Source organism: Mastigoproctus giganteus, chromosome 1, assembly GCF_048544385.1.
Source record: "Mastigoproctus giganteus isolate SK-2022 chromosome 1, ASM4854438v1, whole genome shotgun sequence".
NCBI classification, from domain to species: Eukaryota; Metazoa; Arthropoda; class Arachnida; order Uropygi; family Thelyphonidae; genus Mastigoproctus; species Mastigoproctus giganteus.
The window spans coordinates 261,136,124-261,158,927 of NC_143575.1; the positions used below are offsets into that span (position 1 = coordinate 261,136,124).

The window sequence follows — 22,804 nt, forward strand, 5'->3', positions numbered from 1 at the left end:
GAAACAATTGTATATCTTCAAGAAGTATTCATTCATCAGCAAAAGTTGAGAAAGTACATATCATTATCCCTGGCAATTGAACATTTTAGAAAAATTTGAAGTGTTCGAGGACTCTGTTGGACATGGAAGGAAAGACTTGACTAAGATAATAGATTTTTTACTTCACCATGACAATGAACAAAGGGTTTCCAGAATTCTTTTCACCAAGAGGAACATCGTAGGATAAAGCACACAACCACAAAAAAAAAAAAAAACCTGGAATAATTCAACGAAAATAAAGTTCCTGATGTATACTAAGGTATGTCTATTTTAAAATAAGTGTCGCTATAATTTTTCTGAAGCAACAAAGAACAGTATTCTGTGATTTGGACCATCAGTTACGATATTTGAATGATCTTTAAACTGCCATGTCACCGTTCTAAATCCAGCATTGGAGAGAGCCTCTTGTATGTGATCCTTGTCCATGTATAGACTAGGCATTTTACAGTCTTTCACTGCCCACCAATTTCCTTGCAAGACTCCCATTAAGAGGAAGCCTCCACCTTGACGGAGTAGGCAAGCGATATTCTTTATGGTTTTTCCAAATACTTTCCAGTTTGGGCAAGCTGACTCCAAGCACAGTGAAGAAATAACGAGGTCATACTGGTCGTTGTATTCCGATGGTATTATCTGATCTGCCAACACATCACAAAACACAATGGCTTTTAGATTCTTTCGCAGACGAATTTCAATATCTTTTTTTCCTTTCTCTAGATCACTAGAAGATAAAGAAAACAATAAATAAATTGTCTTATTAAAATTCTTATTCTACAATTATTTTTTAAAATTTATGTAGTCTTAATTAAAGAAAAAGATGAATCTTAATTTGCAATGGCTGCATTAATCTCCTTGTTTGGTTGCCCTTGATCTATAAAGGAATATAATAGCAGATTAATTGTGAAGAATTTTCTCATGCAAATCAGACTTGTTGGTGAGTTTGAAACAACAACAAACTGCTACATATTTAAGAAATTTATCAGATCATGTACGACAGGGCCAGTCATACAGTTCCGTGAGGCCAGGTGCAAGAATTAATGTTGAGATCTCTCCGTTTTACCTTGCCAGAGCCCCTTTGTTGAATGTGTGGTCCTTTTTGATTGCGGGCTCAGTTGCATTGCACCCAATGTAAAATTACTATGTGTTGGTGATATTGGGATTCTGTTTCTAATATTTTCGCCAGATAGTGTACATAATGCACTAATGAAAAATAAGTAATAGCACGATGGATGCGAAACATTCAAAATCGAGACCTTTGTTCTTGGACTGAGGAACAATGGAAATAGGTCCTATGGAACAAGCTAAGCTATGGTCTTAAGGTCAGACGGTAGAATGTGGTATGGAGAGTCACTGGAAACGTCTGCGAGAATGTGGGTATAGAGAAGCACTGGAAACGTCTGCGTGTCCATAGAAAAGTGTGGAGTCATAATATGGGGGTTTCTTCTTATGACTGACTTGGACCATTGTAATTTAAAATCCCAGGTCGTATACTGACATCTTCAACATTCTATGCAGCCACATTCTGGCAATTTTTTTTTTTTTTTTTTTTTTGAAAATGGACCATGTTAGTTCCAAGACGATAATGCTCCATCCCAAAAAAAACGAAAGCCCAGAAATATGTCTATGACTTGAGAACGAAACGTACATTCACTCACCTGGCTGACCCAGAGTTCACAGAGCAATCCTCTTGAACATCTTTGGGATCAACTGGAAAAGCAGATCAGGGCGCTTCCAGTATGCTCCTCTTCTTTAGCTGAAATGGCGATTGCACTGAAGGAGGAAGGGACTGAAATGTCCACTGCTTGCTCGATTTCATATTTTATTAAAAGTGCAACATCTGAAACTCACTGATGGACATAAGTCGTGAAATAAAACTACAGTAGTTGTTGCACTAAAGTTCTTTTCAAAAACAGACCAAGGCAATTAAAGGTATGAGGCAAAAGTATATCGTACCTGAAGATTGCTAGGTACTAAGTTAGATCTGCATGTTTTGTAGCACGAAAAACAAAGATTTCCAGCGGAAAACCACCAACTGAAACTTACTGACTATCCACGAAGACATCCAAGACATAAGATATTTGGTTAGAGGATGAAAGGACTCAAGTGGCAGACGGTAAGAAATTTATTCAGCTGCTCTAGGCTACCTTGTCAGTACTACTGTTGCTATCACAGCAATTGAAATTTGGTCCAAATTTTGGGAAATTCCCCAACTATTTTGCAGTTGTAAAATGTATATACAGATGATGCATTTGTAATTCAGAAGCCACAAAACTGAGTTTTTGAATGACGCCCCATCTTTCATACGAGTTATGGTTACCCTCAAGCTTGGGATAAAAAATTCCTTTTCATTTTTGGATGTTTTGGCAAAAATTGTGGCCTTCCGGCTTTGTAACACTGGTTGACAGAAAAGCTAACGAGCTCCTGAGACACCTTAGCGCAGCTCCTGAGGAGCTGCGCTAAGGTGTCTCAGGTTTGCATAGCTTGATGCAAAATAACTGAGTTGGAGATCTGAATTCGGGGATTGTATGATGAGCGAAGGACTAGGGTGCTGACCTTGCAGTTTAAAACTTCTGTACGTGTAACCAAAATTATTGATTTTGGTTACACAAAAATTTTGATTTTTTTTGTTGAGAACTCATCCTTGAGGGATTTCTTGTGAGGAATGCGTAAGTCCTCACTCACATGTAATTCCCTGAGAGGTGTCATTTATGACACCTCTTAGGGAATTTAACAGAAACAAATGTTTCATTTCGTTTTATTTTTGTTTGTTTTCCAATTATTTTTAGAATTAAAGGCACTACAGCAACTGTGAATCCAGTGAAAACATGACTATTACTACAGTGTATAATATACATTTGTCAGATATGGAATGATATTTAAAGGCATTTCGCGATTGTTCGTAAATGAACGCAATCTCTATACTTTCTCTGCAGCAACGAAAAATATCATTTTGTGATCTGCAACTTTAATTCCTGCATCTGAATGATCCATAAATTGCAATGTCAGAGTCTTGAATCCAGCACTTGAAAGTGCCTCCTCTATGTGATTCTTGTCCATGTCCAGACAGGGCATCTCACTGTCTTCGACTGTCCACCAAGAACACTGAAAGACTCCCATCAAAAAGAATCCTCCTCCTTGACGAAGCAGATCAGCAATATTCTTTATGGCTTTGCCAAATACCTTCCGGTTTGGGCAAGCTGCCTCCAAGCACAGTGAATAAATGATGAGGTCATACTTGTCTACGTATTCTGATGGTATTATCTGATCTGCCACCACATCGCAAAACACAAAGGCTTTTAAATTTTCCTTCAGGCGAGTTTCAATGTCCTTTTTTCCTTTCTCCAAATCACTGGAAAATATAAAAAATATATAAAAATTGTACATTTCAAAGACTTCAATATACACTACCCTAGCACTAATATCCGGACACCTGCATATCTACAAAAAAATCTGTATTTACAGGAAAACTAACAAGTTGTCCTGAAATTTTAGCCTTCATAAGAGATTCTAGTTTTGGTGTAAAACTATCCAGTTTTTTTTGTAAAACGCACATGCTCTAAGACTGAGGTCAGAGCTCTGGGATGGCCATTCCAACTTTCCAACTGTCATATCCTTGGACCAGTCTGTCACAACGCAAACACTGTGAAATGAAGCGTTATTATTTTGATTCAAGTATGGATCTTGCTCGACGTAGGTAATGCATTATTGTCCAGAACGTGCAGCTAGACCTCAGCATGATTTAATCCATAGCAACCAATAATCACAGGTCAAATCATGAAAAACAGCCCCAAACAGCCACTCTGCCTCTGTCAAACTTTATTGTCCGAACAATAGGGGCGGGTAGCTTTCTCTGGGCATCTGTCACACTCAAGAATGACAGTTAGATTGATAGACAATGTACTGGATGTCTACTGTGACTCGCACTCCAAAGCACAGCTTTCAATTAGGAATGTCCAAGGAGGGTAGGCTTTAAAATTAAAAATGGAGTGTAGCATTAAATGGGGGTGATTATTGGATTATGAACGGATTCAGGACCGTGGTAACACATCATGCTGCTTGCTTCGCACTGTAATGGTGTGGACGTGTCTCAATTGTCTCTGAGAGTCTGTGTGCAGCGACATCCTGGACCGTCTGATGAACGGAAGGTTCTTTATAGGACTCTCCTGTCACGTTCTCCCTTGTGGGTAGCACAGTTGGTAGGATCACCATCCTTCCCGCATCGTGTGAAAAGACCACAGTTCGAGCACTGTCGATGAGAGAAGGAACATTTATGGGACTTTTTCAGAACGTGGCTGGGTTAGTCCGTCTCAGGCGAGAGAGCATGGATGGTAAGGCAGTAGATTTCTCAATACCGGAAGGATTAAAGCATTACAAGTGGTTTTAAATGGAGATGATAAGCCAGTATACAAACAATGAAGCGAATCTAACATGCGATTTTGCAGATTTAGACTGTAAAGCACAAAATCATTGTATGCCCTAACAGATTGAATTTGCATTCACTCTGCGAATAGTTGTTAAACACGAACATATCTATTGATTTTTGAAGTGACGTGGTGTTTTTTTTTTTTTTTTTTTTTGTTCTGTGCTGATAGTATTCCTGAATGTCTCTTGAGTGACCTTAGAAAACTGAAAAATAAAAACTCACCTGTACTCTTCTAGTTCAGCCACACATTCGAAAAATGGTGAATAGTCCAACATCCCTGGCTCTTGTCGCATCCATTTCTCCACAAATCTGCGGTTAGAGTCTGAAAAGTCGCTGGTGATCAGATGGGAGAACTGAGCACTTGCCGATGCCAAAGAATAAACCGTAGGTCCACACCCGATTTCGAGGCATTTTGATCCTTTGAAATATCCTAATCACGAAACAGCATCACTTAGTGAACTATCTATGAGTAAGCATTCACAATGTAGGTGGATTTAGTAATATTTACTAAAAATTTACCAGAAATTAAATAAAATATTGAAAATAGTCACTACTTTTAATCACAGTTCACGACCATTGAAAAAAGTATTCGGACGCATTTCGGGATTTATATTTTAAGTCCATAGAACAGATTTCCACTATTCTGTCTACCATTTATGTCATATATTGAGCCATCCAAGGCGAGAACGATGATTGCAGTTAATGATCTTTGGTTGATGCACCACTTCTTTCCCCATAAAAGCAGAAGATGATGGCTCTGTACTTTGTGTGTTCTTAGAGACCTTAACTCCTATTGATTCCTTAAGCTCGTTGTTGATATTTTTCAGAGATGTCGAAGCGATCGCGTTATTATCCATTCAACTACTGTCTGGTCACGTGGAGGAAATATTTGTGATCTAACTGTGCATTGCTGGACTTGAGTGGTAGGTCACGCTGCCCTTCCAAGGTAACATCACCGATTGTCGACTTTGGACAGTGCAGACTATCAGCAGTTGCATGAAACGACAAGTTAGTTTATGACATCGGACAATACATGATGACATGAGTCCCTTGTTTATACAGAAAGGTCCAATGGACTATGAAAACGGTAGTGTACGGATACTTTTCGGAAGGTATTGTCTGTTAAACCAAAGAATTGCAGATATCGTTGAAATAACAAAGAAGACAACGGAATAGACAATAATAAAGAAGACAACTGAAATTGAGTGGTAAAATTTTAAACCTGATACTTACCAGTCTTGATAATGTCATGAATATTCGTGAGGTAAAACTTCACCATGATCTCTAATAAGTCAGTCATCATTTGAATATATCCCACAGAGTTAAATGCTTCTCCTTTGAAGTACTTCGACCAATCATAATGTTTTTCGGAAACAGTGGACATTTTCAGCAGAGGATCTGTGAAATTGGAAAATAAATTAATACATATATTTTTTTCCCAGGCATCATTTTATTATAAAAGAAATGAAAGTCAATAAGCTATATGTTCTAAGTTGGGCAATAGATTGAGTCCAGAAGCATATGTTCATCCAATTATTTCCCACACGAGTTATGATGCTTTACACACCACTGCAGTTGATCGAAATGGATTGTACACTTAATTTTCTGAAAAGATTACTCCTAAATCTACAAGCTGGCTAAAATTATCTAGTTCATGTGTTTATGGTATCAATAAGTTCGATTTCTATCGCAAGACAAAGTTCAAGTTACGTTTTCAATAGGAGCAGGAGGAAACTTTATGGATCATTCCATTTTTGAGTCGGACTGAAATGGCTGTGTCGGACGTTGGTTTCCTCCATCCAGCTAAACTTGAGTTTTTCATCCAGGAAACAGATTGGAGATGAAACAGGACTTAAATAAAATGGATTTAATTTATGTATGTAAATAACAAAAGTTGATATGTATTTAATTTAATTGTTTATTTATATTTAATGAAAGAGTAGTCATCAAGTAGAAATGTCATCAAGCCATTTTTTTAGGATCTGGAGCCCCTGCTGTGAACTAAAAACATAATAAATGTTTATGTTTTTTTCCGTAACTCAATTAACATGTTTCAGGTTCTGATACCACATGAGCTATATGATCTACACTTAGGGCTGCCACCTCTCGAACCTTAAAAATGTGAACATTTGGGCAGAAAAAGATTGGACCTTTGAGGACTTCTGAGGACGGAAGGCGCCTCCGTAGCCAGGTGGGAAGGAGCAGCAGTGTATAGCACACGCTTCTTGATTAGACCGGGGTTCGAGCCCGTCACCACCAAATACGGAAAGGTCAGGGAATGACCATCGCATATCCCGGAGCAATATGGCCTTAGTTGCTAATGCTCCTAAACAACAAACAAACAACTGAGGACGGCTTTCCCAAATGTACCAAAACATTAGTATCCTTAATTTCCGTTACAACTTTTTTTAAAATTACAAAACTGATCAAAGCACTTCAAGCACACTGTCCCATTCAGGTGGCTGGCTCTCTTAAAGCCACCCACCTGAATGAAGAGACTTCTTCAAGTGATTTAAACCACATGTCGAAGTTTTCAGTGCATGATTAATATAAGTTCTAGATATTTTTTCTGAAAACTCCACATTTCTCTGTATATTCATCTTCATGCCTCTTCTCCAACATTTCCATCACTTGGAGGGATATGAACTGACATTTACTTTTTTCCCACAGCTATTCCTTACGGGAGCAAGAGCTTCAATAACTTATATCAAAGAATTGTCATTCCTTTCAATACTCTTTATATGTAAATTGAAGACTGACATTACAGTTTGGCAATGAACAAGATAAGTTTCACTAAACTCATCTTCACAGAAAAGTTTTAAAATCTTGGGGGGATTTTCTTGAGATAAAAAGAAAGCCCTTAGGGCTGGATAAATACTTATAATTCTTTCAATTGCAGGTAATAGAGAAATCCAGCGTGTTCTGTTATGATACAGAAGTTTTTTTACAGGTAACCTCTGCAAATTCGCAGAATATTTTTAGGTTTTCAGCACATACAGTATGGACATTGAAATAATTAAAAATCTTAAGAACAATGGAGTCAATATCTACATCAATCGCATCTGCTCCATGCTGGATACAGTTATACAGAATGTGGTCAGGGCAGCCCACTCCTATTAGCGATCGACCAATAATCTTTGTAAATTTGAAAATACATTATTCCCATTGTATCTCCGCAGTCCTGTAAACATGGTGTTACTATTATCTCCATCAAATGCAATGCATTTCTTATCAAGGCCACTTTACACAAGGTCTCATAAACATAGCCAGAAATAATAGCTGCAGTCCCATCTGACTCGCTATTTAATTCTATTAGCTGAACCTTTGAGCTACCATTCTTTGTGCACCAAAATAATGCACAAGAAGAGGAAAATTTTTCAGAAATCCATGATCAGTGGCATCAGTGGAAACTCTAAAAAACTGTACATTCTGCAGACTTAACTTCTTCAATTGAATGAACTGCTAAGTCAGAGTTAATTATTGCTTCAATCTTTGTTTTTGCACAAGATAATCTCTTAGCAATATCTGAATCAGAGCATATCGACTTTAATAACTCTGCTGTACAAGGCATCGATTTATTACTGTGGTGATGTGCCACTGTATGAAAGCAAAGGGTTCCTTCAGCAACAGAAACTCTTGCATCAAGCCTTTTAGGGGAATTTACTTTTTTAAAAAGGAAACAGGCAAATCAACCATACATACGACGCAATATGGTCTCAGTCACTGATGAACTTAAATAGACACAACAACAACGAATGGGATCTACCGGTCCAACTGAATCCACCTGGGGAGGCTATCTTGTTGTTGTTGTAGTAGGATTTTAGGAGCATCGGCGACTAAGGCCATATAGTTCTGTGTTTGTTGTCTATAAATTGCATGTGTTCTGTGGTCGATTTTCTGGACAAAAATCCGAGTTTCCGGGGAGTAAAAACCTGCTACCCTCGCCTGAGAAGAACTAACTCAGCCACATTGTGAAAGAGACCCATAAAAATTCCTCACGTAGTCGACCGGACCCGAACTCCACCCGGTGTGAGAAGGACGGTGATTCTACCAATGCTACCCACAAGGGCCGGGTGCCTATGACAGTAGGCCGAATTCACTGTTATGCTCCTGGAATTGTACCAGTACGGTATAATTGTAGCTTACTTCTTGACAGTTTTGCCACTTGTTGGCAAAACGTTTCTCCAACCCTTGTTGGGTTGGAGAAACTCTTGTCAGTTGAGAAATGCCAGCAAGTTAATCGGAAGCTGTTGGTTAAAAAAAAGAGATCGAAGTGCAAGCATGTCTTCCTGTAATACGCAAATGGTTGTCTAATTTCCTGCACTTAGATTGGTATAATTTCATAGACGGAATTTCCTATAATTTCAAGAGGAAGTCATATTGCGTCTATTGATAGAATAAAAAAAAGTGAAGCTCTGTTACTATGGTTACAACATTATTATGACGTATGAAATTTCCTATCTTTTCCGGTTAGATCGAGCCCAGAAACAAGTCCCTGGTTCCGTCTATGTAGCAAAGTAAGCGCATCAGATTTAAATACATATATATATATATATATATATATATTTAATTTTTTTTTTGATTCGGCACTTTAATTAATATTTGTTTCATAATTGCATGTTTGGATCTAAGATTAAATTCCTCGAACTCAAACCATCTGAGGTCAATTCCCAAAAAAAAAACAAGAAATGGTCAATGACTTCTCACGAGACTTTAGAGGTTTATTCCTGTGCACCAGCTACAAATATCTTTTGATCACAGTTACCAATGTACCTGCCCAAAACGCCAATGAAATATGTTTCAATCATAATAAATTATGAAGAGAATAAGTAGCCTATCTTCGTGGGACAGCCAGAAGGCTAGGAGGATGCAGAATAATATATGAGGTCTTTATAAGATGGATTTCTTTTTGTTGCTGAGACAGTTCATCTAGCAATATTTCTTTTAAATTCCCAACATCTGGCTGAGTGGAGGACACTCTTTTATGTTATCAATGAAAGTTTTACATATGGAAAATATCTGTTTGATATTCTCTCTTTGAGTAGCCCAAAAATTAAATTTATTTACAAGCTCTTAGCTGCAACAAATTAACATTTTACATTGCCCTCGTGGGTCGCACAGTTGGTAGAATCGCCATCCTCCCCACACCGGGTGGAAAAGACGTGAATTCGAGTCCTGTCGATGATGTGAGCCTTTTTCATAACGTGGGCCTTTAATGGACCTTTTTCACAACGTGGCTGAGTTAGTCTGTCTCAGGTGAAGGTAGCTGGGTTTCTTTTTCCCTGAAACTCGGGATTTTCGTCCACCAAACAGAAAATCGACCACAGAACACATGCAATTTACAGAGAGTATATAGGGAGAAATATGGCCTTAGTCCCTAATGCTCCAAAACCCCACTACAATATTTTACATTTTACGCATGAATATTTTGGCAGATAGAGCACGAGGGATGTACTCTTGCGGTAAACACTGTTCTTTCATACCGAATACAAAAGATGTGATGAAAAAGTTGGTCGTTTTAGGGCATGATTGGTCCTTCTAGAAATGCAGGTTTTTCATATAAAAAAACTGGGATATTTTAGGTAGATGGACACTGTTTTATAGACGCCTCATAACTTTTGCTACCTCAGCCTTTAATCTCGAACAAGCATATTTTATATCGAATTCAAACATCAATGAATTATTATAAATTACGCAAATTTTAGCCCAGTTTTACTCAATTAGACAAAATATACTGATGCCTCGTAGCCTTAGTTGCTTTGGCCTTGACGCACATCTAAACCTCCAGGTAACCTTCATATACTGTCTAGATTCCAATGGCTCACATCTGGTGAGTAGTAGTAGTAGTAGTAGTGGCATGTGATGCAAGAAACCATGTGTATGAGCTTATGCAGCATCAGCCAAAAAAAAAATATATATATATATCACACCATTCCCTCCAAATGCCTGTCCAGTTCCTCCTTAAATTTATTCAACCTATCAACTTCCACAACGACAGATGGAAGTTTGTTCCAGCAATTAACCACCCGCTGGCTAAAGGCAAATTTCCGCACATCTATTCAACATCTGTCTTTTCTTAATTTGAAGTTATGCCCCCTTAGGTTCGTAATCTGAACAAGTGGAAGGATCCCATCAGAATTCAGCGTGCTCAAACCATTCAAGACCTTATACACCGCAATCAGATCACCGCGCAGGTGCCTAGTCTCCAGCCACTGCAATTTGCAGAACTTAAGCCTCTCTTGATAAGAGGATCCCTTCATTCCCCTCACCAATCTTGTTGCCCTTCTCTGTTCACGCTGAAGTAAATCTACATCCTTCCTAAAATGAGGCCTACAGAACTGTATGCAGTACTCAAGGCATGGCCTGACCATTGTCTTATACAGAGGAACAATCACCTCCGTTTCCCTGCTAGCAAAATTCCTATATATCATTGACAAAACCCCATGACCAGCCCTGGCAGCCTGTCTGCATTGCTCAGAAAACTTCATACCTGATTGCACAATTACTCCCAGGTCTTTTTCATTTTCTACCACCTTAAGTGTAGTACCACACAGTTGGCACGTTTCTCTGGGGTTACTTCTACCCATATGCAGTACTTTGCATTTGTCAAGGTTAAACTTCAGTTGCCACTTCTTAGCCCATCTGCCCAAATTATCTAGAATTAGTACGCTTGGAAAACCCAGGGTTCTTAGATGGATATCATTATTCTTCTCTTTTTTTGGTGATTCCTTTCTACTTCTCTCTCTCTCTCTCGTTGCACAATAATAATAATAATAATAATAATAATAATAATAATAATAATACATTTTTGCTGTAGTGTTTGTATATTGGTAAAAATAACATTTAATAATGAATAAATAAAATTTTAACAAATATAGCTTAAAAGAATTTTAAATGTTTAAATCTCGAAATGTTAATTCAAACTTTTTAAATCCAAAATAGTTAAATACTTAAGCTCTAACTTACCATCCGTACGTACCAGTTAATAAAACGTCAGCTGTATCCATTAGTTTACAATGAGCAGTGGCTAAACCACATCTCTCTTTAATCAGATTTTTCCATGCGACACCTTCCGGTACTGATATCATGACGTCATAACGTCAAAAAAAAACAAAAAAAAAAACCGCAAAGAGAGAGAATTATGAAATTACTTATCCTGGTATCTTGCATTTCTCAATTCGTTTTGATATATTCCAAACCTAATTATAAATAATTTGTTTAATCTGGAATAAATATCCGAGAGCATATACCTACTTATTCTTGAAAAAAGAAACCAATAATAATAATAAAAAGTGAGTTGTTTTTCTAAAAAAAGCATGATTATGCCTGTTGTTGTTATTGTAGTAGGTTTTAGGAACATTGGTAACTAAGGTCATATTGCTTGAAGAACATTGTCTGTAAATTGATTGCGTTCTGAGGTCGATTTTCTGTTTGCTGGATGAAAAACCCAGTTTCCGGATGCCACATTCGACTGAGACTGACTAGCTCGACCACGTTGTGAAAAAGGTAGTTTGGTAGTTTTTATGGGCCTTTGTAGTTTGATTCAAGTGTAAACTGAAAGAATAGCATTGCACTTTTAGGACTCGTATCTGCAGTTACTTGCAGTTTCACGTCTTTGGCACAGTATGATATTATCCATATAGACGGCTATTGTAATTGTCCTTTACTCTGATTTCTATGATATTCTCGGATTATAAACAGAAATTATTTATTTGTGAGATTAGGAGATAAATGTGCTGTCAGATTTGTCCTCGTACGTAGCACGGTTGGCATAATCACCGACCTTCCCACTGAAAAAGATCCGACTCCCCTCAACTGGGGTTTTTCTTCCAGCAAACAGAAAATCAATCTCAGTACAGACGCATTTTACAGACAGTACACATGGAACAATATGGCCTTAGTTAATGATGCCCCTAAAACCCTATTACAACAACAACGAGGTATCTGTTCTCGTAATTTGACTTCAATGAATTTTCCCTGCTCGAAATTTGGAGTTAACTAAAAATTAAACGAATTTCTTAATGGCTATAAGAGAAACTGTCTTACCTGACTTAGTGTAGTTGGAAAAGCACGTGATCTGAAGGGCCGGAAAACAAATACTTTTGTTAGAAAACACAGAGTTTACTAGTTAAATATCTGCAATGTTGCCTCAAGACAACTGTTATAACCGTATAGTAGCCCAATGTGTCTGAATGTTTTTAAAACACAATATGACGAAATAGTTGATCACAGATGAAGGTCACTTCCTGAAAAATATTTTGCGCAACTTAGAAAGAAATGTTTAGAAAGTTTTCTTTTTATTTTTTAAATTCCTTCTGATATTATCAGGATAAAACTCTTAAAATGGAAGTGGACTCTACATACGATTCATCGATACTATATCCATTATCTCAAGTATTTATAAATGTTATAATTAATGGTAATTATAAAATATTATCAAATCAGGAAATCTGCAGTTCCCTGCTGCTAGTGTTTTCATGGCTGAATTACATCTAGTGGCACAATATAAAAATGGAGATCATGTTAAATCGCTAAACCCTTGTTATGATGCTATGTGGATCATACATTCATAACTCAATGTGCAACCTCAATTTTCTTTTATAATGAAACCCTAAACATGAAAGATATTAGAACTTAAACTCGATGATCACTGAATTTTTACCACCCTATACGTAATGGGCTATGCCTCAAAGATATCAAGTAGCTGTTATGGGATGTAGTAAATTTATCACGGGGTTTTTAAAAGGGCATGATTGTGGGAGTGCGAGAGTCGGATGCTTCCATACCGGAAACGGTACGTCTTGTCGGTTGCTCATGGTCCACTGCGGTTAAGGTGTACGAAGAATAATGTCGAGTGGGCCAAACCAATTCGGCATCGTTCTTCGTACAATGTTCGTGGAGAGTTAAGATTGCAACTCGTTGTGTTGGCAGAATGGCAGGTCACTGTGCGACACCCATTGCAATACAAAAGCAAAACCCGTTTTCCTTAACCCCTGATGGTAGTTACATCTTTAAGTAAATCCCACATCAGTAGACTGTGATCATTGTCACCTAGTGATTCCTTTATCTGCAGATTCTTAATGCATGAATAATCGCTGCTGATAGTTAGATCAAGGGTGTTGCCTTTGAAGAATGCCTACTGGTCCAATATGTCTGTTTTTTCTTGGATGTAATTAAAATGAAGACATGCTGATGCCAAAGAATAAACTGTTGGTCCACAACCGCCTTCGAGTCATTTCGATCCTTTAAGACATCCTAATTATGAAACAGAAAGAAAAATGAAAACGCGCTTTGGACACCGTTAAAGCAAGAAACTTTTCACCACCGCTACATTAGACATTCAATGATAAAACAGACATCAAATAATAATACATTTGATCCTCATCACTTTCAATTATTTCATGAATTCTTTTTGATAAATTTGTATATCTGAAAACTCAGCCACGTTGTGGCAAATATCCCTAAAAATTCCTCCCCTCATCGACGAGATTCAAACTTGGGTCTTTTCTGCCCGGGTCGGGAGGACTGCGCTCCTACAAACTGTGCTCGCGAGGACGGTTCTTTACTGAATGGCCACTATATTAGGTATATCTCTTTTCAAGAAATGATGCCAACTTTCAGAACAATCTGGGTAGTCTGTGCAGTTTTAGTCGGCGCTAGAAATACCTGTGTGTTTATCTTGGAAACTTCGAAAATAGACCTCTAAGTAAATTTGTAATCAACAATCTTGCTAGGATTTCATGGAAGGCAATATCTCGTGTGTATTGAGATTGGTACGAAAACCAAATATCGTTATCCAAGGGTGATCCTGTGTTTGGACACAGCTAGTTAATGCGACGGAAATGTCGGAAAATCGTTGTCTGGTCTGACGAATCCCAGTCCCCGTGCTTTCTCCTTTCTATCTGCTAGAGTGGCCAATGCAGGTTGGGGTGAGTGGCAGTGAAACAGTGTGGAGGAAAGTTTTAGTCCTATATCCTGGCTCCTTGATACGAGGGGAGTAACGTTTTGATGCTTGGAATTTGCTTCCGACCACGTGCATTTCTCTGTGGCTCCAGTTTATCTATATGCGAATGGGTTCTTCGAACAGAATAATGCGCCATGTGCAAAGGCTGGAATTATGCAGAAATGGTTTCAGAAACGTGGAATAAACATGAAAAATCTGGAAACAGTAAATTCCCTCTCCATATTGACTGGACCTGAATCCAATTGAGTAGTTATGGAATGTTTGGATTAGAGATCTACCACCATCCAATTTGCAGTAACTGTTGGAAAGAGTGGAGTCAATATGGATCAACATCCCTGTGTTGATCGTTGAGTCCTGGTTGAGTGTTCCACAGGGGTTTTCCGTCGTATTATGCGCTTGCCTATCAACGTACTCATGGATCACTCGGCTTCCAGCAAGACCGCACGACATTATGTGTATCCGGAAAAACCCGGGTTTCAATATGACCTTCTAGCAGTTAAATTAGGACAATAAATCCTCAATAAACTCTCCAGCCCACTCAGACTTAAATAAGAGTGAACTGCAGCAACAAGATCGCGTTGTGATTAAACTCAAAGTAAGTTGACCTTTGAGCCCCGCAAATAATGGTTCCTTAAAAAAAATGTTCAGTGAATTGTGTGTAACTAGATGGAATGGTCAGGACGCAAAATAGTAAACAAACAAAACAAGGTTTATTAAACATATAAGAATACAAATGAGTACAATAGGACTGGTACATAGTTTAGATTAATTAGTATGTGTTCTCGGGGGGGGGGGTTCTGTACCAGACGTAATTATGGTTCTTTTCTCATCTTTTTCTAGTAATTATTATTTTACTTCTTCTTCACACAATGACAAAAATCGGCCATGTGTGTCCTCCTGCTTTCTCCTTTCCAAAATATATATCTCTGCATCCCCTCTCTGAGCTCCCAAGAATTGTTCTGATCTCACGAGTCAACTATGTGGGGGGGGGGAGAAATAAATGGATATTATACCATGCAGGGAGTGTGGAAGTGACAGCTAATATGTTTATAAAGGTCTCGTTATGCAAGACGTGCTGTGTCTTGTTCTGCTAATTTCTACTCGTTTAACAATCTACACCGTTCTTAGGACCTTGTGTGATCGACGCTCTTGTCCCCTCACAGCAGAACAGCGTGACGTCACTGTAGTGTTGTTTTATGTCGACTGCACCCCTATTTCTTTGTTGTACAAATCGTGGAAAAAAGTATCAGGCACTATGCGCAAAAATACTTCTTGAAAGCAAGTGAAAGGGCTAAAAAATGAAAATATTTTTCACATGAGTCCAGGTCGTGTTGAATCCAGAATAAATGGAACCTACTTGCTCTGTGAAAAGGTGTTTGGTGTTCTCGTGACTAATGACGTGAACATTGGACAAAAATGACTGACCCTGGAGGACTAGAACCATAAGAATTGGTGCACTATCACCATTACAATATATGCTCGAGGTAGCTTCCAATCAACAACGTTTTAAAAGACATATTGGACTGCATTTGTTATTCGTTTGAATAAAAACAAAACCAAATTCCCCAGTTCCTTTGACAGTTATGGACGCTTTACGGACAGCATTGTGATCCGTATCCCCAGATGTGTTTAAGCACCTTGTAAAATCCATGCGAGCTTGTGGAGGCTCGACTCAGTTCGACGTTCTTAGTTCATGCGGGATGGTAACAGGTATGGGGCCCACTAAGCAGTCACCGTTCATACCCGCCCACACATTTATTGCGAAGCGATGTTGTGCCGCATGGGGGTGCACACCGTGTAGGTTGTCGTAAGCCCGCACATGAGCATTGTGCTGATTGAAAAAGCCTTCCCGAGTGAAATAAGCCTCATCCGTGAACAAAACATAGGCTGGAAAATTCAAGTGTTGTTGTACACTTTCTTGGAGAAACCACTGCGCAAAAGCCACACGTGCAGGATGATCTTGGGGGTGCAGTAACTGAACCCCTTGGAGATGAAAGAGGTGTAAGGACTCGTCGTGCCAGACACGCTGTACACTGCAACGAGACACTCCTAAGGCAGAGGCAACGGCACGTGTGCTGGTAGTAGGATTGTTCTGGACGGCATTCAACACAGTTTCTTCTATGGCGGGAGTTCGCGTCGAACGTGATCTGCCCGCACTACTCCTGTTACCTCTAAATGACCCATAATCGCACAAATTTTGATGCACACGCGCAAACAAACGGTGGTCCGATACATGTCTGTCTGGGAAGCGTTCTCCATAAATTCGTTGAGCGGCTCGTCCATTGCCCTCTGCGAGCTCACAGTTCGTATATCGATGCATACTCTTCGTGCGGCGATTACTGCTTGAATGAGTAAACCAGAAATTTTGCTCTCGCGAACTGATGAATAGCGCCGTCTACCGACTTACGGTGACGTTTCCGGTTATGGGTTCCTATGCGATTCACATTCCTTTCGATGTTACCTACCTCCTCTAAACGTTTGTACCAATATTTTTGAGACACCCTGTATTTTCTGAAGGGAATGATGTTAATCAAAGTATTTGGTGTCTCAGATTTTAGTGGTTGCTTACAAATGGTAGAATCGCCCTCCTCTCTATAACAAGTGAAGAGGATGTGAGTTAGAGTCCCGTCGATGCGTGAGGAATTTTTATGGGCCTTTTCAAAATCGTTGATGAATTAATCCGTCTCAGGCGAGAGTAGCGTGGTTTTTCCTCCCGAGTTTTTCGTTCAGCATGTTTCTTCTACAATCCAAATAAACTGTGTCTGAATTATTATTAGAAGTGAAGATACAGCTTGTAGAAGTCATAATGATTTATAGCCCAAAAATAGCCTGTTTTTTCTGTTTGCTCCTTGTTGTGAAGTCAATTTTTAGGATAAACTAAAGTCCTTCGCTCAGTTCTCGTTGCAAAACCAGTTCTTGAGTACGTTTGCAATGAGGTAAAATTATCACGATCTTTAACTAGAATATTTGCATTGTTCTCCAATACGTTTGCAACCACAATCATTAAATTTGCTGTAGGTTGAGAGTAAAACGGACAATTCAGAAGGACATGAATCCAAGTTCCATTTTCTCTGAATGTGCAATACAGGTGAGGCTCCAGACCACACTCAGATAACTTAATCCCGAGGGACCTATTTCCAGTTAGCAGATTAGAAGTTGTCATGGAAGGCATAAACCATGAAATAACTCCAGGGGTTTAGAATTCCACTTGCGTGATGTATTTTCTTCTTACTTGCCCGAATTCACTTTCTCCCATCTTTTTTTCCAGACACCAGTAAGTTCCTTCCAAATCCTTTTCTTCTCACTTTTGAAGTCATTGCTTGGGTCAGTTGTTATTCCAATCATGTCTTAGACTGACATTTTTTCAGGTAGCAAGTCAAATCCCGGAAAGCAATGTACCAATGTACAGCGATCGCACCGCCAAGTATTACTGATTGCCAGAAGAACGGATCTTTGTGTGGAGATAAGTTTCTGTTTCACTTTTAATTTTGATACATTTAGGAACCAAACTTTTGCTGTGTATGATCTGTTATCGATGCTGTGTTTGTTGTTGTTGTGTTTGGATTTTTCTGGTGCAAAGGCTACTTAGGCCACGTTGAACCATTATCGATGTGTATGATTTGTTATATATATTATATGAATTTATATATGATATATGGTTTGTTAGTAAAGGGGACAATGTTTTCTTTGATGATCCCGTCTTTTTTTTTTTTTTTTTTTTTTTTTTTGAAGATCCTAATGACAGATGCTGTGTTGCTCGTGTCATCGACAGGATTCGAACCTGGGCCTTTTTCCACGCGGTGTGGGCAAGACGGTGATGATACCACTGTGCTACAAGCGCAGACTACCATCATAAACACGTAACGCATACATACAAATTTCGCCAATGAAACGTTGGTCCATGTGTACCAGGAGAGAAACATGCCCCGTATTAAGCAACCACCTCCACCTGCCTGTACAGTAGTCATCACGAGTGATGTTCTGAGGAATTCTGTTGCTTAGGCCAGAGACAAACGCATCCATCGGTGTTTTTCACCAGATATTTGGACTCATCCCATCAGTGCACTCGTTTCCAGTTCTCTAGTTTTCAAGCATCAGGTTGTTGATTCCACAGCATTCGCTGTCGAAAATGATCAGTGGCAAGGAGAGGTTGTCTTTTGGGTCAAGTAAATAAATCTTTATTTGTCCTACCAAATTTAAAATATAGGTGTACATTGGTAAGTGACAAATTCCCTTCACGGCAGAAAATGCCAGGGGATTACCATAAAGTGAATAAAAGAATGTCTAAAATATACAAGAAAGGTTAAATATACACGAAAAGATGAAATATAAATTGCATTACTCTTCACTACATTTCTGTCTAGAGTCCTGGCAATTGTAGTACAAAAGTTCATCTTAACATCACATCCACTGATCAATTTGTGCGAGATATACATTGCTCAATTGCGTACAGACAGTTCTTGACAGGAATTCACACAACTACTAGGCAACAGTAGCCTCAGCGAACTACAATGCAATTTGTTTCCTATATTTCAGATCTTCTGTGAGCCTTAGTAGGTCAATTCCTACAGGTGTTAGGCACTGAATTGATTCTAACGCACTGGCGGGTATAAACCTGTCGGCCATCTTCAGTCTATTGGTCTTCATTCTCAAGGATTTTGTGTCTCTTAATGCAGATGGCGGTATGTGCCACTCACAAAGCTGCCAGAAGTATGGTGATGATATCGTGGCAGTCATCATTTTGATTGTGGTTATTAATCGTTTCCAGACCATGATGTCTTGTAAACGCTGCACTTAAAGCTGTTTAGAGAGCTGCGTGGTTTCTAACTGTTGAGGGAGATGGTGCTTATGGTTTTCCCAATTCAGCAGCCAGAATTCACTCGCATGTATTCTCCTAATGTGGGTAGGGGTGGCTGATGCCCACAATTCGGCGCCATACAAAATGGCCGAATACACTATGGTTCTTAAATATCGTGCGGTTGTTGCAGTCTGCTTCACTTTCAAGAGGTGCTGTTTTGTTGCCCAACGTAAGTAGTTCATTTTCTTTACAATCAGGTCAATATGAGACTTTAATGTAAATTTCGTATCAAATGTTACTCCCAGATCTCTATGCGTCTCAACAACTGGGATAGGTTTGCCATTAAGTTTCGGGTATACGGGCGTAGGCGATTTTTTGAGGGAGTATACCATGATTATAGTCATCTGCGGATTTAGGGCCAAGCCAAATTTATCTAAATACACGAATAAGCTCAGAAGTGTATAATTAATCTGGTCACACAATGCACTATTGATCACGGACGGTTGGATGGGTGTTAGGATCTTAATATCGTCTGCATAAGTGCATACATAATCTCTACCTTTGCAGAACGGGATCATCATGGCGGCAAAGAGGAGTCCAGATAAAACTCTACCGTGTGGAACTCCTGCATGGTGTTGGCGTTGCAGTATCTGACTATCTGTGCGGTAATAAATGGACCAACAAGTAAGTAGGGCCTGTAGCAACTTCAGCAAATTTCCTTTTTATTTGGAAGGCATATTGGAGCAGATGAAGTAAGGCATGTACATCCAGACTATCGAAGGCTGCTTTTATATCGGCATAAATTATTGCAATTTCATTTCTGGCTTGGAAAGCATTTAGTATCGCGGTTTGAACTGTGAGGAGGTTGGTAATTCTTGATCTTGCAGTTATTGAATAATGAACTTGTTGAGGCTGCCCAGCCAGTATCTGATTCGACAACTTTGGCAACAGAGATTTCTCCAGTACATTTAACAGAGTAGATGCAGTAGATATAAGCCTATAGTGCTCCACAAGATTAGGCTTTGTAACTTTCGGCATTGGAATTACAGCGTACTTATTCCAGTTCTCAGGGAAAACTCGGCAAGCAAGGATAGAGATATAAATTGCTTGGAGTGGTTCAATTAGTAAGGGCTGAGACAGTTTACCATGAAGTGGGAGACTCCATTCACTCTAGCTGTCTTAGTTGCCCTGGGGGAGTTAATACTCTGTATTAGTGCTTCTTTAGTGATAAGAACAACCTCCATCTCATTGTCAATTAACTGATTCCACTCAAACTCCCTGACTTGAGACTCATGATATATGCTGGAGAACCTGCTGATGTGGTCCGTCCACGCTTCTTTGTCAAGCCCCTGATTTGTGTCAATTTTATGTGTACAACGAGGTAGCTTTCCCCTGTTAAGTGTGTCTTTCATGTAGCGGTTGATTGCTCTAGATTTTTCCCTATTAAATATTGCTCTGGCCCTCGAGTAGTTAATTCTATTTTGTGTGTCATTAGACAGTTTCCATTTTCTGTGCAGAGTTTGCTTTAGTTTAAACAATAGAGTTAGGCTAGAGTTCCACCAGGTTTTCGATTTTGATGACATCCTTACTACTTTGGAAGCCGCAAATTCTGTAATAGAGTTGATCCAACTGGTTAAGACAGTTGCTGTTGCAAATAAGGCATCAAATTTGAGTAGACATTCCCACGGGATACAGCTGGCAGCAAATAAGCATTTATTTGGGTCCAGAAAGGCTGGCGAAGTGACAAGCTGGCTCTTAATTTTTTCCTTGACATTGAAGTCTACATACGGTAGCATTATGAGCATTGCAATTGGGCTATGATCGGATGGAAAGAACATTTCGGGGGGTACATCAATTATACATTTACCAGAAGACAGAATTAGGTCAAGTCTATTTTCACCTTTTGTAGGTTGGTCTTTGATAAGAGAGATGGAGCATGGCTGCAGTTTATTTAACATGGTGCCCAGTAGGTTATTGAGCTGTGGTGGAAGGTTGAAATCTCCCCATATTATATGGGTGGTTGACACATGTAATTTGTTGAGAAGCCAGTCTACTACAGTATTTATCATTTCTAGACTAGGGACAGGTGGAATGTAAACGACTGCTATATCTAAGAGTGCTGAGTGGACTTTTAAAGTGACAAGTAATGCCTCATAAAGCTCTGAATCCGAGTAGGAGACCGAGATTATTTGAAGTGCTATGTTACGTACAAACAGGTCTACTCCTCCACCCCTCGCTAGAGATCTGGATTTGAAGTAGGCATTGTATCCAGCAGAGACTAGAGACTCTTGATGTGGCTGGAGCCCGGTCTCGGTAAGAGAGATAACATCAGCAGACCGTGACAAGAGCATTTGTTACAATGTGTCCAACTTGTTTCGTAAGCTCCTTACATTCTGATGAAAAATCTTCCCTATGTATAATGGTTTTATCTGTGTCCTAATAGGTCTTCTACGGGGTATAGTCTTTCATTGTATCATGCGTCGGGTAGTGACTATTGTAGAAATTCGATTGACATCTGACTGGCGATCCGGTAGAGGTTCAATATCCTGTGTAACTGACGGGGTACATATATTCTGCGATGGCCTGGTTTCCTTTCTTTGGCAACATACTTGTGAGTTTGTAGTTGGCTTACTGGGAAATACATAGCGAGGTAGTTTTAATGTCGGCTGACTGTTGTGATAAAAAGGCCTCATAAGAGAGCTCCAACTGGCCAGAAGGAAGTGGCAGCAACATTATTAATTCATTTTCGTCACACTCAATTTTGAAGGACGCATATGTTGCTGCCCTCTTCAGTAGGGTGACTCTTATAGTTATGTTCATGAGTCGTAGACATTCAGACACAATTTGGTCTGGAGTAGTCTGAAGGGCGACTCGGGAAACAAAGATGGCTTTAGATTGTTGGATGGGTCTTGTGATCATGGGTTTTATTCGAGAGGAGAATGATGCACCTGACAATCTACTGCAATTGTTATTGGTAGGGTATTGTGTACCAGCTGCCAAGATGGAGTTGTTTCGGCTGTACCCGCTACGACTAGACGAGTAGGAGTGGACGGGAGGTCTTTGAACAACTTTTCTTTTGAAGAAAATTTCATTTCTGTTCCCATATGATTTGTTATTCAGTCTATTGGGCATAAGGCTACTGAGATAGTATATAACATTCTGGATTGGCTGGGAATCCGGCAGACTGGTGCATGAAGAATTAGCTTCTTGATACGGCCACTCAGTAACGTCTTCATTAAGGCAATTTGCCATTGGATTATTTGTTGTGGATCTGTCGATGCATTTTCCCATATGAGTTAAGTGGTCTCTCTGAAACTAAGTTGGTTGGTTTGTGTAGAGATATCTGGCCTTAGGACCTACCGCATTAGGGTTATTTAATGTGGGAAAAATGATATTATTCATACAGCAATCACTCGATGCAGATGTGAGACTTAACTTCTCCGTTCTATGACATGAATTGCTTGTGTTAAGTTTATCCTCATGAGGTACTGAGAGATTAGAATGCTGCCAATTCTGAGTTTCAATTTCTAGCGAAGGAATTATACTGTTGATAACAGTAGCTTCTGGAACTGGTTGAACAGAA

At 39.2% G+C, this 22,804-nt stretch overlaps 1 protein-coding gene across 1 annotated transcript; it reads right to left on the reverse strand.

The window, feature by feature from the left end:
- Positions 1–324: 324 nt before the first annotated feature.
- Positions 325–22,512, reverse strand: LOC150091856 (uncharacterized). Its single transcript, XM_090370040.1, has 4 exons — positions 21,864–22,512; positions 5,693–5,857; positions 4,682–4,889; positions 325–757 (listed from the first exon to the last, which is right to left on the reverse strand). Exons 1-4 carry the CDS (start codon positions 22,510–22,512, stop codon positions 325–327), a joined length of 1,455 nt encoding a protein of 484 aa, XP_090226166.1.
- Between the last annotated feature and the right edge of the window lie 292 nt (positions 22,513–22,804).